The 16,491-nt window shown below is 39.4% G+C and overlaps 2 protein-coding genes across 2 annotated transcripts in view; one reads left to right on the top strand and one right to left on the bottom strand.

Moving 5' to 3' along the window:
• CMSS1 (cms1 ribosomal small subunit homolog) overlaps nt 1-16,491 on the top strand; it is a 398,213-nt gene that overhangs the window by 112,757 nt on the left and 268,965 nt on the right. The gene's annotated exons all lie outside the window — the stretch shown is intronic.
• Nucleotides 1-16,491, bottom strand: part of LOC114226681 (filamin A-interacting protein 1-like) — a 123,863-nt gene that overhangs the window by 102,952 nt on the left and 4,420 nt on the right. The window contains exon 3 of the mRNA XM_028134804.2: nt 9,034-9,212. Within this exon, the coding sequence (XP_027990605.2) occupies nt 9,034-9,212 (179 nt within the window). The remainder of the gene's footprint in view (nt 1-9,033; nt 9,213-16,491) is intronic.

A 16,491-nucleotide genomic window follows, 5' to 3' on the forward strand; every position in this document is an offset into this window, starting at 1 on the left:
CCAATACTCTACATCTTTCCAAGAAAAGGCCTTTCTGAGAGGTGATAATTACTCCTCATTTATGCCCGGCATCTCCATCCTCATGGCTGGCCAAAGCTGTTTGGCTTCAAATACTCATGAGGGAATAATACACTTGCCAGGAAAGTTTACCTGCAAGTTGCAAATTCGGGATACAGTTTATTTCTGTTCCACCTTGATTTCCATTTATGAGGCAAAATTTTCCATTTTGATATGGTTTAATGACTCTTTTCCTCTTTATATTTGATAATCAGATGGAACAGAAGTTTGAGGTTGCCTTTCCACATTCAGTCTTTGGTTTCCTGTTTTAAAGGGCTGGTAAACTGCTAGTAGCTATGAGCTGATTAGATGTATTAATCCAATGCTTAATGTGTGTCCTGCATTTTCCTAGGGTTGTGCTGGATGTTGGATAATTGTAATTCTTAACATCCTTTTTGCCTGACCTTCCATAATGTTGTGGTGTCAGTACATAAATCCTCATTTAATCATCCATCTACAGATTATTTTATGAGGGTCTTGTCTCTTCAGCTATATTATAATTATGTCTTACATTTCTTCTGAACCTACCACAGCACCAAGCACAGGCTTCAGCACCTGGTAATGATTCTAGGGAGAAGAGCAACAAACATGTTATCAGGAGAGCTAGCTCCTTGTCTGGTTTTATTACTATTTAGCAGCAAGATTTGGGGATTTCTTAGCTGAGACTTAATGGGTCTTGCTTTTTGCAATAAAAAATCAGTGGGGTGGTCAGATTGCTTGGTCTTTTCTAGCTTACACTGGAATTTAGAGATCTCTTTAATTTCTTATGGTTAACTGATACTTGCATTCATTATGGTGGCATTAACAGAAATAGAAATATGATAAATTAACCTGAATTTGCAAAGATGATATTAAGTTCAGTTTTGAATACGTGACATTCAAGAAGCAGAACAATGTACCTAAATCTAGATTTTTTTTAAGAATGATGCCCTTGCCAGTGTAGCTTAGTTGGTTGGAGCGTCATCCCATGCACCAAAAGCTGGCTGGTTCAATTTCTGGTGAGGACACATATCCAGATTGTGGGTTCGATCCCCATTCGGGGTGCATGCAGGAGGCAACAGATCATGTTTCTCTCTCACATCAGTGTTTCTCTCTCTTTCTTCCTCTCTAAAATCAATGAAAAAGAAAGAGAGGAGAGAGAGAGAGAAGAGAGAGAGAGAGAGAGAGAGAGAGAGAGAGAGAAGGGAGGGAGGGAGAGAGGGAGGGAGGTAGGGAGAGGGGGGAAGGAGGGAGGGAGGGAGGGAAGGAGGGAGGGAGGGAGGGAGGGAGAAAGGAAGGAAGGAAGGAAGAAAGGGGGAGGGAGGGAGGGAGGGAGGGAAGGAATACAGCTCTGGCCAGCCCTGGCCAGGTGCTTAGTTGGTTAGAGCATAGTCCTGATATACGCCAAGATTGAATGTTTGATCACTGTCAGGGCATATACAAGAATCAACCAATGAATGCATAAATAAATAAAACAACAAATTGGTATTCTTCTCCCTCTCTCATATAAAAAAATTTTTTTTAAAGAAAGCACTTTATTTTTTTTTAAAAGGAGAAGAATGAAAATACAGATTGGATTTTAAGTTGGTGATGGAGGTGCTATCATTCTCACTGACCTCTTTTGTTAGTGTGGATTAGAAGCATAGGCTTGAAGTAAAAGATACTTATTCATAACAATCATATAATCACAAATTTTTAGATCTGAAAGAGATGTACAAATATAGCCTGCCCCAACTGTTTTCTACATGAAATTGGAGAAATGGGATTTGCCCAAGTTACACAATAGCTAAATGCAGATATGGTTTTCAGACCACGTCCCCTATCTCTAAGTTTCTGGTTCATCCCTCACTGTGCTTGTTTCCTTTTAGACTGCTTTTTAATATTTGTAGTATTCTTTTGTAAATAGTAAATTCACTAATCATTGTGCATCCAAATACACATGCAAAATTATTTGTAAAATTTAGCTCAGCTTTCTGGGAAGGAAAAGCAGTCAAATAGCATCATCACTGTATCCAAATTTTGTCCTCTATAATTAAATGGTGTTGTATGGAAACCACTGAATTGTGCAGTTATTAGGGTATGGTTTTGTGACATCTGTTGAGAGTTAAGTCATGGTGTACAGTCCTAAATGTTTTTTTGGTATTCTCAGGAAGTATTAATCTCTCTGCATCCCTGCCCAGATCCTGTATTAGATCTGGGGTATATGAAATACAGGCTGATCATGTAGTGATTCTCTATAGAATGATACCAAAATATGTGTTTGTGGTGGGTCTCCATTTTTTTCTGAAAAAGAACTGGATATCCATAACAAAGGTCAAATGGAGATCTGGCATCCATTTCACTACTTGCAAGACATAATCTCAAGAATATGTAATACACATAACTCTTTGCCAGAAAACTGAAAGGAAATGATTACATTTGAGTACAATGTATTCTACAACAATAGTTTAGTGTGTATGAAATTTAAAACTGCTGGGTTTTCCAAATATGATTTTTTTTTAAGTAGACTTATTTAGTTTTTAAAACATTATACCCACTGTGTTATCCTTTGCAAGATATTCTTAAAAGCTGATATTTAAGACCAAAGAAACTAAAAATCCTAATGATAATAAGTTGCAAGATATTGAATTCTCTAGTACTCTAGTTTAATGTGTTTATTGATTTCTGCTGAACATTTTAATTTCATGAGCACTTCATGTTATGTTATTTTACCATAACACTGCCTTTTAAAATTTTACCCATTATGATTACATAAGTACCTTAGTATTAAGTCTTAAAGTCTACAGTGGTGTCTCTGTTTCACATTTACACAAACTAGTTGGGATTTTATGGTAGGTGGCGACCACATCTACCTCCTTCACCTGGTTATCTAACACAGGACCTGGCATGTAGCAGGCATTTAATTAATTGGAGTGTTTTTCATTTTGTTTTTTGAGTGACTGAATCAATGGATGAATGACAAGCAGCATTAAGTAGCTAATTAACTAGTTATTTAAACTAAGTAAAAAATAGACAAATATATCTATCTCTCTATATATATAATTTCAAGGGAGTATCTAAAGCCTCTGGAGAGATGTCTTTAAAACTCATTCAGTATATAGTTGACCCTTGAACAGGTTTGACCTGTTCAGGTCTACTTATATGCAAATTTTTTTCAATAAATACCTGGTATTGCAACTTGAAATTCAACCATGGATTGAAAAACGTATTTTTCATCTGTGGTTGGGAATCCATGGATACAGAGGGCTAGCTGTATACATTTTTCTATGCCGTTTTATGTAAGGGACTTGAGTATCTGCATATTTTGGTATCCGTGGGGCAGTGTTTGGCTGGGGGGGGGGGGGAGGGGCAGGGGTCATTTCTTGGAACCAATCCCTTATGGATTACCCAGGGACAACTGTAATTAAGTTTTGGGGGAATCAAAAGTTATATGCAGATTTTTCAACAGCACAGAAGTCACTGCCCTTAACCCCTGCATTATTCAAGGCTCACCTGTATTTATTCAATAGGAGGGTCACATAGGTTCAGTGTTTCAGTCACCTGTCTGATATCAATCTGGAAAACAGGACTGTCAGAGAAGGGTTGGTGATGGAAATCTTCCTTTACAAAGTGTTTCAGCCAAAGGGAGAGGTAAAAGTGCTTTGTTCTTTACTAAAATCTGAATAGCATTAGGACTTAACCCAAGGTGTGGTCAAGCCAACAACCCTTGAAGCTGGGTCCCTGGTGACCTTCCTTCAGAGACCCCTCTGCCCCCTGAGCCAGTGCTCCCTCTAGGCACTCCTAAGCAAGAGAGGAACAAGAAGTTAATTCTGCCTGTGCCTCCTTCCTCATTATGTGGCTTTTGAAAAGCTACCATTTGAACTCCTGCTTTGTCGAATAGGACTATCAGTGCTAACCTACTTGGCCAAGATATTGTGAAAAGTAATTTAAGGCTTTAAAAAAATCCATGTTTGAAGCCACATTTTTACCCAGAGTTGCCATAACAATACTTGTTTTTCACTTTAGTGATTATTTCAAGGCCAAAATGCAGTAATATATATGGTTAGTATACATGGTTTGTTTTAGTACTTTTTAAAAGAATGCATGGTTTCAAAAAAAGGAAAACTTTTTTTGTGTGTCTTCATAGCCTTTTACCTCATTGAGCTGAAAAAGGAAAAAAATTATGCAAACTTTATGAAAGTACAGACAAAATTGGCATTTCACTTATGGGAAAATTTTGCAGAATTGCACTGACTAAAAGTGATTTTTGTTTTGGCTTTCCTGAGAAGCCATCCAGAAAGGCCAAAAATTACTGGCATTGCTTTTGTACAAACCTTTCACATAGACTTCACTTGTAATTTAGCCAAATACATAATCCAAGTCATTGGTGACACACATATCCACACATCAGAGCTGGTGAACAGAAAATTGTCATGAAATGGGGATATTTTATCTTATGGACAGACCAACCACACACATTACAGCGAAGGAAACATTGCATTAACATGCTTGGGAGCAGGGTTTCCTGAGCTGATCCCTGTCCCTCAGTCCCTCAGTGGGAGAGCCAATTGTTTACTGATTACAATGAAGACATCACTTGGCAAACATTTTGGCCTCAAGTCAATGTGTGACATCAGTCTCCTTTAGGGTTTTCCACATAAAAGGAATTCTCCAAAGAAAACACAAATTGAGCCTTACTTTGAAATCTAAGGTTTCAAATGAACTATCTCAATCATGTATTTCTTATTTCTTATTTTATTTCCAAGTAGATATTACCTAACGCTTAAAATATAAGTGCTAAACTTTCACAGTGTTTTTCAGAGCTTCCATTAGATAGTCCTTTATAGCTATTGTCACCCAACCCCCTTTTATGGGAGTGATATCTTTCCTTGTTTCTCAGTACAGAGGGTCACCAATTTGGGAGTGGTTTACATCACTTTGTTTGAGGAAGGAAGTAAATGTTATTCTTTGACCCCTTAGGGTGTGGCTCTGTGCTTGAGAAGAAAAGTACTCTTACTAAAGTTAGAGGGACTCCATGATGATGCATGTTTTGTCATTTGTCCTGTGAGTGGTATTTCACTCTATTGCGTAAACACCTTCCCTGTCTATACTTATGTGAAATTATTAGAGTTTCCACAACTTCCTCTTTTGTTAGGTGATGTTTATTTAATACTTTGATGCACATGGCCTTAATGCAAGTGTAAGTGAGTTATGCCTTATGAGTTTCATAGAAGCAGGGAAGGCCAGTAACCAAAAGTGCCAAGATAAGGGAATTATGATGTTAGACAGGTGGAGCACAGAAAGAATTACCTATGTATCATGAGTTGAAAATAGGTTTAACATTCTCATGCCCAAAGTGTTCTATCTGGAAGCTGTTGCTTGGGAAACATAATATCCTCATATCTTATGAATGACTAAACAGAGAATGAGAATCACTCCAGCCATTTTTCCCCTATTTTTGGTAATAGTATGTTTACTTTCATTATTCTTCAAGACACAGTCACTTTGTGTTCTATAAGACTAAGAAATATGATCTTTTAAATTTTTCCTCTTAAACCCCTTAGATGCAGGTAGAAATACTATTCTTTAAAAAAAAAATATATATATATATATATATATTTTTTTTTAATTGATTTTTTAGAGACAGAGGAAGAGAGAAACATAAATGTGAGAGAAGCATCAATTGGGTACAACCTGCAACCTGGGTATGTGCCCTGATCAGGAACTGAACTGGTGACCCTTCAGTGCACAGGATGATGCTCAACCAACTGAGCCACACTGGCTAGAAATACCATTCTTAATATTATTGATTCCATGGTGTACAATTTATTTTTATCTCACTATTTTTCTTTTCCTTTAGCCCATGGCTTTTATTCACACTGATATTTTATTCTCATTTCTCATTGTTCCTCTTTGTTTTCTCTTGGTTTAAATAATCTTCACCATCGGCCTCCCATGTTTACAGTATTACTTTTAGATAGAACTTTTCAGCCTTCCTCAAGAAGATAGTAAAGATACAATAGCGAATATTAGAACTATCACCAACAGCCTTCCACATTCCCACCGTAAATATGTTTGTTTTGCCTTTCCCATTAATGTGGTAAGCCCCCTGGGCAAGGCCAGCCAGTACCTCTCTGTTCTATGTTAGGCAGCCCTCTAACCATGGTCAATAAACGTTCGTAATAATGAGATATAAGGAAGTGTCGGTGTTCAGCAACTTAGTGCCAGATAAGTGTGGAGATCAAATGAGGCCACAGGGTTTGAAATAATATTTAATATGACATTGTCTCATTGAATAACAAATCTTATATTGCAATGTTTGGGTCACATCTCCATTGGTGCCAGACTTCTTATACTCCTTTAATCAGTCCCTGAAGATATTTCAAGTTTATGAGAGCAAAGTAACAAAATCCCACTCTACACTGAGTGGCCAGATTATTATGATCTATGAACGCATAATAATCTGGCCACTCAGTGTATATCCTATATAATAAAAGGCTAATATGCAAATTGTCTCCTTGACCAGGAGTTCGACCAGCAGGCAGGCCGGTCAACCACCCATGTCCCCTCCCCCTGGCCAGGCTGGCCGGACCCCACCCATGCACGAATTCATGCACCAGGCCTCTAATATATATAGAGAGATCATAATAATCTGGCCACTCAGTGTATGTAGTGAATAGAGAACAAACCTCCTGATGAATGTGGAAAATGAAACTGGGGTGAGGGCCATGGATTATCTGGCATTCTGACCAAATGTCTACCATGAAGTACATTGAAAAGACATGAAAGGATACCATTAACCTAACTATTATGTAAGTCATTTACCTACCTAAAATATGAATTGAAAATAGTTAAATAAAGCAGTTAAGACTACTGGTATTTCAGAAAAGGAAGCTCACAAGTTATTTTTTTCCCCTGCATTTTTCTGCAATTGTTAGAACTCAGCATCATTTTCTCTAGAACTCATTAAAGAAGTATACACAGAATAACAAGTGAAATGATGATCCAGTGAAAATTTGACATTGCAATGATTGGTTATTTTCTATCTTTGCAGTATCAATTGAGGGTCAGTTATCCTTTCATTTAATATGGATGCTCATGCTTTCTATATTGATTCAACCAATCTCTCCATTTTTGCAGCCAAGCTTCTCAAAATAGTAGTTCACATTTTAAGTTTCTATGTTCTCATTTCTTATTTATTCTTCAAAACCTTCAGCCTTCCTCAAGAAGAGGAAGTGATTTGGCTTCTGCCCTCACTGTTCTATTGAAGGGGCTCAAGTTCCTCGCTGTCTTCCTTGTTGCCAAATTTTGGAACATTTTCTCATCCGTTTCTGTATTGTTTGCAATAATTTAACTGCTTACTGTTTCTTGAAAGTTTTCTTTGTTTGGTTTCTTTCTCTTCTGGCTTTTCTAACCCTCACCATTCTTTCTTAGCTTCCTTTCTTGACCTCTCTTGCTCCAGAAAACCACCAAGTATTGATATTTTCTAGAGTTATTTTTCTCAGAATTCCCTTTCCTCACCACACCAACACCCACAGCTTTGGCTATCACCAATTACAAATTCACATCACTAGCCCATCCTTTTCCAGACATACACTTTTAACTGTGGGTTGTCTTTAGACATATTGTTCTCCCCACTTAACATTGGAATACACTGGGTACTTCACACTCAGCATATCTAAAACAGAACTCACCTCCTACCTACTACCCCCACCTTTTAACCTTTTGCACTGGGATGTCGAGTGTGACTCCACACGGTTAGCATTAGACTAAAGGAATCAAGAAAAAAGCAAGCGAGTGCAAAGAGTTAAACCATCCTCCCCTACCAAAATCCTTAAGCAACAAAAAGTAGTATCCCATTCCTGTATTATATATCCTGCTGAATAGCTAGTACTTCTCAATAACTCCTTGTTTTCCTTATTCTGCTCTCCAGTCTCATTAGTCACTAATTCAAATTAACTATACATCATAAATATTTCTTTTTTAAAAATAAATATTTCTTGTTTACACTCCATCCTCTCTAACCCCATAACCATTGGAAAACATACACTCCACCTGTTTTTCTTCCATATTGCCTTAATGATTCTTTAAGAATACCTACCTGATCAATTAATTTCCCTTCTCACAATCTGTCATTTGCTCCTTGCCAACAGTATAAAATCCAGTTATTTGTGGTTAGCTTTTTTTTTCTCATCCTGCAATTACATCCTTTGCTGTAGCTATGTGGAAAGCTCGAATTTCCTCAGGACCCATATGATTTTCTTCTTCGTCTAAATTTATTGATTTGAGAGAGATAGGAACATCGATTTGTTGCTCCACTTATTTATGCTTTCATTGGTTTCTTGTCTGTGCCCTGACCAGAGTTCAAACCCACAGTCTTGCTGTATCTGGGCGATGCTCTAACCAACTGAGCTTTCTGGCCAGGGCCCCATACCTTTGTGGTGTAACACTTATTTCTGCCCCTGCCTTGTATATAGTTTTCATTCTTCTTTGTATAGGGACTAAACCCGTAACCTCCTCTGTACAGCTTTTGCAGGGCAATCCCTTGCAGAATAAGGTGCCCAACATTTATGTTTCCACAGTCCTCATTATACTTGGTTATTCTTGCACTGTACTGATAGTGTCTTTAAACTCATCATTTTCATCACTCTGGACCATGAGATCTTTTAGAACAGAGGCTGTATCACATCATCCTTGTGTCCCTATATCCCTGGTAGTACCCAGCCTTTAGTGAGACGTTAGTAAGAGTTCAGTTTGGGCCCTAACCGGTTTGGCTCAGTGGATAGAATGTTAGCCTGTGGACTGAAGGGTCCCAGGTTCAATTCCGATCAAGGGCCTGTACCTTGGTTGCGGGCACATCCCCAGGGAGTGTGCAGGAGATAGCTGATCGATGTTTCTCTCTCATTGATGTTTCTAACTCTCTATCCCTCTCCCTTCCTTTCTGTAAAAAAAATCAATAAAATACATTTTTTTAAAAGAATGCAGTAAGGTTCATTGTCTTGCCCAAAGTAGCCTTACCTTTCGATTTCCTGTTCTTGTAAACTGATGAATTCATCACTCTTCTTCATGTATTCTTTATGTTTTCTCTTTTCTTCCTCTAACTCCAATATGGTTTGCCTATGAGATTTTTCTACTATTAAAAGCTGTTTCAGAATTCGTCTGTGAGATTCTTTATGTTTTTCCACAACTTTGTCCAACTGCAAAAGAAAATAAATTTATAGTTTGTTAACTACAAATCACTCATAATGCTGCCATCTTTCACACTTCAAGAAATGTCCAATTTTTGTCTAATTCAGCAATGTGTTCTGATTTCCTTGTTTAGTTTTTAACGTTTCTCTTGTTCATTGATATTTTTTGATACATTTCAACACAAATGCAATCTTTTTATTGTCATTGTTTTCCCTGCAGAGAGAATAATTGGTGCCTCTGTAGATGTCAACACTTCCCCTACATGCCCTTTCTGACACTTCCTTCTCTCTCCAGAGAAACTGTTAGGGATGATGTGCCGCATCTTTGATTCTGCAGCTGCCCTGCTGATCTCTCCTGCCCACCCCTTCCTATAGTACTCTACTAGTGTATGCCTCTTGGATCCCCTAATCTGTTTTTCTGTGTGTGTGTGTGTGTGTGTGTGTGTGTGTGTGTGTGTGTGTGTGTGTGTGTGTTTTTTTCTCCTTTTTATTAAATTTATTAGGGATGTTTTTCTTTGAATTATGCATCAAGGTGTTTGAGTATTTAAACGTTTGTTAATTCTGTGTTGGTATGTAGTGTGAATGTGACCAAATGTAAGCATCAAATTCCTTCTAGTTTCCATGGCCTACTTATTTTTCTGTTGTAAAACTATTACCCTGTACCTGATTTATGTATTTGGCTTCCCTATTAGACTGTGAACTCGCTGGAGGCAAGGCCTACATTTTATTTTTCTTAACCTCTTATAGAGTGACTTGTCTGCAGTAGGTGCCTACTATATGTTTAAAGATTAAAAACAAAATAAGCAAGGAATCAAGAAAAAAGAGGGAAAGAGGTTGAAACAAATGTAGCTTGGGGTCTTTTGATAAACTGAGATCCAATTAAGAACATAATTTTGAAAGCATGTGACTTTTTAGTTTGTTAAATACTAGGTGCTGTAACTGATAATATTGGTTGATTTTACCCTTTGCCTTTATCATAAAAGATTGAAAATTTGTGACTCTGAATTAAAAGCCAGTATAAATTGTACAGCCTTAAAAAGCACATGCTTTACTAGGAATCCAAGGCACAAAATAGCCAAGCCAGTCTAGAATAAGAATAAAACAAAGGTGCACCAGCATATAGGACCTAATTAATTCTCTCAGACCTCTAAATCCTTAGGCTGGTTTTCTAATACTGATTTATAATGGTGTTTTAACACACAGAAAATACTTTATTATGCCATATGGTGTTGATGGTTTTTATTAAATGTAACCAGTCCTTTTGAGGAAGCTGAAATTGCTAAGTTGCATTGCCTGCTGGCAGAATCACTGTTAACTAATGACCATCTTCTGAGAGGGAGGTTGTAGTGTTTGTCCTAGGTCTCCAGTCATTAGAGTGAATTGTAAAGGAAATTCAAATGAACTGCTTTTGGAATTTGACAGTGAAGTAGTGAAGGATCAGCCTTCATTAGGAAAGTTGTTAGTTGACTTAGGAAAACATTTATTTTAATTTGTATAAGATCAGCCCTAGAATTAATGACTAAATGAATGATTAAGGGAAGCTTCTTAAATGCAAGAAAAATGTCTTTCCTTAGATGTCTTGAAATTATATGGATATGGATATTAAACTTAATTTGACCCAAAGAGATAAAATAGAAGAGTTATTTAATCCACTGTTGTTTTCCATTGCAATTTTTTCTCTTTATGTTGTTTGTTTGCTTGCTTGCTTGTTTGTTTGAAGGGACAAGGAAGGAGGGAAAGAATCATTGCCCTCCATTTATTACATGTCCTCTTAAGTGGTCTCCCTTCCTTCAGCCTCATCCCCTTCCAGCCTGTCCTCTTCAGTGACAGATGATCTTTTCACCAATGGGATTACTCCGCTCTCCTATTCAGAGCCAAAAGGTCTTTCACCACTGGTCTCCTGACACTTCCTCCCCATTCTCACCCCATACCTTCCTATTTTTCTTACCCAACCTTTAGCCACACTGGACTTCTGGAAGTTCTTAGAACTTACCATGGTGATTCAAGACTGCTTTTTTTTCGGTACTGAGACCTAGGACACATTTTTCCCTTCTACGCAAAACTTTTCCTGTTCTTCCTTTGTAGCTTTCTCTGATTACTCCTGGGTAGAAGTGTTTGTTCCTACATATCAGTGAGGTGCCTGATTCTCTGAGTTGTTCTTTTTTCTTTTTTAATCCTGACCCAAGGATATTTTATATTGATTTTTAGAGAGGAAGGGAGTGGGAGAGACAGAGAGAGAGAGAAACATCCATGTGAGAGACACATTGACTTGTTGCCTCCCACACACGCCCCAACCAGGGCCAGGGATCGAGCCTACAACCAAGGTACATGCCCTTGACTGGAATCAAACCTAAGACCCTTCAGTCCAAGGGCCAACGCTCTATCCACTGAGCCAAACTGGGGAGGGCTGATTCTCTGAATTTTTATCCTCTCACATTCCATGATTCTTGAAGGATGAATTGAACTTGCTGCATGCTGTTTGATGCAACCACTAAGGAGCTCATTTTGTCAACAGTGATCATTGGAAAGCTTATGGAATAGTGGTCTGGCAAAGGGAAAGCTCCCCCCAAAAGAATTACTGATTCTAGAGATGGCTTAGCATATACCTGAAGTTTTATTTTGGGCCTTCATTTTCCATGCCCAAAGTGCCTGTTAGTAAATATGTCAGTGGTTCTCAGTTCAGTCTCTTCTTCATTCCTGACAGATCGAATGATGGACCCAGCCTCCCTGAACTCATTTCATTTCTCCCCACCCCCAAGTGTGAGAGCTTGACCACATCACTTAACCTTATGTATTTCAGGTTTCTCATTTATAAATTAAGTGCTTAGACTTGATTTTTAAGGTTATTTCTAGCATCACAAGGCAACAAGTATTTATTCATTGCCTGTTCTGTGGGCTTAGTACTATGATAGTTGCCATGGGGAATGCAAGAGAAGTTTGAAGTCTCAGTGCTTATACTTTCATTAGGAAATAAGATATGCATGCATGAAACAATTAGGAGCAGCATAAGGTGGTGTATCATTAAGAACTAAGGAACTATCAGACCACTGCCCCCTTTTTATCTGTTCCCACTTACAGATTGAAGCCTGGGAAAGAAAACAGGAAGACTGGTCAGTCATTGCAGGAAGTATCGGGGCAGAAAGACTGAAAAGATGGCTCCTAATGTTTATGGTTCAGTGACAAGCTTCCTGCTTATCATTTTAACTTGCCTGATGTCATGTCCTATTCCCAACCCCTAATACAATTCAACTTCTTGCCTAGGATGAAGGAAGTACAGTGTATTTCATTAGGTTAGATTTCTGATGTTTCTTCATGGTCAGAAGATCTTTTGGCTTTAAGTTGCATAATATATGTAACTTAAAAATGAATAATGACCACTCTGATTTTAGTTTCATCTCTTTCTGTGCTATGGTTTGGTTCTGTTTGTTCTATTTGTTCTTTTCCATCACCTGTTTGAAGATTGTCCTTTTCAATGAAGCTAATCCATAGAGCAGAGAAATTGGTCATTTTAGTAGATCAAAGGTTACCAAATATACTATTTATAAAATATCCCTTCTTCTTCCTTGTGTCTATTGAAACCTGCTTTTCCTGGGTAACACTGGAATCTCTGTTTTTATAGAGACTGCTCATTCTCTCATTGCCTCCATATCTCAGACTCAGGAAATGGCCCCATGATTCTCATGGCTCTCCACCACCACTGCCAGACCTTTCTGAAAGTGATTCCTTGTTCTCATTATCACCCTTAATGGTGGTAGTCTTTTCTCGTTCTCATTTTGTTCATTTACTGAGCTTCAGGCCACTCCTTCTGTAATCTGTCCTTCTACCTTCAATCTTGGTAGCATTCTGGGTGATTTTCATATTTTGCTGGACATTCCATGTGGCTCTTTCCCTATGCCTGGTCAGCAGGCATCCTCTTTCCTCAAGGCCAATGCTGTTCTGTCTAAACACTAAACCTGTCCTGGCCGGTTTGGCTCAGTGGATAGAGCGTCAGCCTGCTGACTGAAGGGTCCCAGGTTCATTTCTGGTCAAGGGCACATGCCTGGGTTTCGGGCTCGATCCCCAGTAGGGGGCATGCAGGAGGAAGCCAATCAATGATTCTCTCTCATCATTGATGTTTCTATCTTTCTCTCCCTCTTCCTTCCTCTCTGAAGTCAATAAAAAGATGTTTAAAAAATAAAAATAAACAAACACTAGACCTGAGCACATCATTACCTTCTTAATTTTATCCCCTACTTGACTGAGTAGAATTCATTAAGCATAAATGGAGCTTTTCTTATATTTCTGCTCTCTTAACTTACCTATATTCTTCTACATTCTTTTTTTAAAATCCTCTCTGGGGATATTTTGTCCATTGATTTTTTAGAGAGAATGGAAGGGTGGGAGGAGAGGAGGGACACACACACACACACACACACACACATCGATTGGTTGCCTCATGCATACACCTGGACTGGGACTGGACATTGAACCTGCAGTCCTTCTATCCACAGACCAATGCTCTAACCACTGAGAAAACTGGTTTTCTTCATTCTCAACCACCTCACCTGTATGAACTTCTTTGCACCATTCCTTTTTGTCTCCTTCCAGCCTTTGTTTTGTCCATGAATTTCTTTCTTATATCTTTGACCCCACCTCTGTCCCTTCAAAGTGTGCCTACAAACATGGTCAAGTGTTCCTTTCTAAAAGTGTGCACACATGCTTACAGAGAGGAGGAGGAAGATTTACCATGAAGCTTAAGTTTTAGGGTTCTTCACTGGCATGGGCATCTTCCAAGGCCCTTCCAGTGCCCTAGTAATGTGTTCACCTAAGTCATATATTTAGTAAAATTTTAAAATAATACATTTTAATTATAATCAGTTAAGACCCTGTCTTTTTCCCATTTTTACTTGCCTACCATCATATTTCCTTTCATGGCAGGTAGTTTTGGAGAGTCTATGCACATTTCTGGGGTCCTGCTAAAGGGAAGTTCAGTTGGTTTCACAGTCACTTCCATATATAGGCAAGTTATTGCTAACCATCTTGATGTACGAAAGGCTTCAGAAATGCCACTGTGCCAGCTCACCCGGCCATTGTCAAATAAAGGGGAAAGGCCAGAGGTTATATTCCAAAATGAATCTGTCCTTGGTGGTTCTCAGCAATGGAAGTTTGTGGATTGAGAGGAGAAAGGTTCAAATAATTTGGAACCAGAAGCTAATCTTTGTAAATTTCCCTTTCAGTTCCTAGCTTCAGAATTTCCTTTGCTTCCATGTAAGCTCATCCATGCATTGAAGAGTGTATTAGATAGTTTATCTAATGTTTTTATGTATTCTTTTAGAGATATAATTTCACTCAATATGTGTCCACAGTGTTGCTGGAAATGGAATTCCTTTTTGTTCTGCCTGACTAACACATACTCATTCTCTGGATCTTGGCTTTCCCCATTCTCCTATTTAAATTTGACCCCCCATTGTACTCTCTCATAGTGCCTTGTGGTTTTAAACACAGAAGTTAGTATATGTATAACTGTACACTTGTGTGATCATATTTTTTTATCACTCTGTTAGACAATAAACACCCTGATTACAGGAACCACAACTATATTTATATATCAATATTAAATAAGTTAATTCAATGAAATTTAAAATATGTTGTTTAAAATAAGTATTCTAAAGATTGCCCTAAGGTAATGCTGATAAGATATGCAGATTTGCCGAAACCGGTTTGGCTCAGTGGATAGAGCGTTGGCCTGTGGACTGAGGGGTCCTGGGTTCGATTCCGGTCAAGGGCATGTACCTTGGTTGCGGGCACATCCCCAGTGGGGGGTGTGCAAGAGGCAGCTGATCGATGTTTCTCTCTCATTGATGTTTCTGACTCTCTGTCCCTTTCTCTTCCTCTCTGTACAAAATCAATAAAATATATTTTAAAAAAAGATATGCAGATTCTTCTTTCTATCTATCTATCTATCTATCTATCTATCTATCTATCTATCTATCTATCTGAGCCAGGGTTCCTAATGACCAAGGCTCCACCAAACACCAGAAGTCAGTGCTGGGTTGCCGTGGTGACCCAGCATTGACTGCAGCCGGTGCCAGCTCAGGAACCCAGCACTGACTGCTGAGGAGGCTGCAGTTCAGGCCCAGAGAGAGGCCTGCAGAGAGAGAGGCAGGGTCTGATCCTCAGACTCCGGGGTAGCTGTTGATCAGCTATTGCTTCTCTCTTTCTCTCCCAGCTTCGCCAGCAGCCAAGCCTCCTTGGGGGCTGCTGATCAGCCCAGCCTCTTTGATCAGGCCCAGAGATAGGCCCAGAGATGCTAACTGGCATAGAAACCGACCAGTCAGAACCAAATCTGGGTGAAGTGCCAGGAGCCAATGCTGCCTAGGAGGCAGAGCTTTTGACGCTGACTGGCATAGAAACCGACCAGTCAGAACCAAATCTGGGTGAAGTGCCAGGAGCCAAGGGCTGCCTAGGAGGTGGAGCTTCTGATGCTGACTGGCATAGAAACCGACCAATCAGAACCAAATCTGGGTGAAGTGCCAGGAGCCAATGGCTGCCTAGGAGGTGGAGCTTTTGATGCTGACTGGCATAGAAACCGACCAATCAGAACCAAATCTGGGTGAAGTGCCAGGAGCCAATGGCTGCCTAGGAGGTGGAGCTTTTGATGCTGACTGGCATAGAAACCGACCAATCAGAACCAAATCTGGGTGAAGTGCCAGGAGCCAATGGCTACCTAGGAGGCAGAGCTTTTGACGCTAACTGGCATAGAAACCAACCAATCAGAACCTAATCTGGGTGAGGTGTGAGGAGCCAATGGCTGCCTAGGAGGCAGAGCTTTTGACGCTGACTGGCATAGAAATCGACCAATCAGAACCTAACCTGGGTGAACTTCGAAGGCAGAACCATAGGTGGGAGCTGAGGAGGGGTTTTAAGGGCAACAGCTGTTTGGTGGAAGGTGTAAGAAAGCTGTTCAATTTTTGCATGACCGGTTTGGTAATTCAGTGCATATGGCTGACAATCAGTCCAGATATAGGGATTATGTGTTTTTGTCTGCCAACAACATCTCCTCCTGCTGAAAAAGCCCTCCCCCCCCCCCCATTTAAGCAATCCTATCCTATATAATCTATCTATACTACTAAAAGGTTAATATGCTAATTAGACCAGGTCAACCAGCCATCTTCTGGACGTTCAGCTTCCTTCAGACAAAGCCATGGTGGTGGGGGCCGAGGCAGAGGCAGTTAGGGGCGTTCAGGATGGCAGGGGAGGGCAGTTGGGGGCAAGATTAGGCCAGCAGGGGGTTAGGGGCAATCAGGCT

The sequence above is a fragment of the Eptesicus fuscus genome, chromosome 3, assembly GCF_027574615.1.
Source record: "Eptesicus fuscus isolate TK198812 chromosome 3, DD_ASM_mEF_20220401, whole genome shotgun sequence".
NCBI classification, from domain to species: Eukaryota; Metazoa; Chordata; class Mammalia; order Chiroptera; family Vespertilionidae; genus Eptesicus; species Eptesicus fuscus.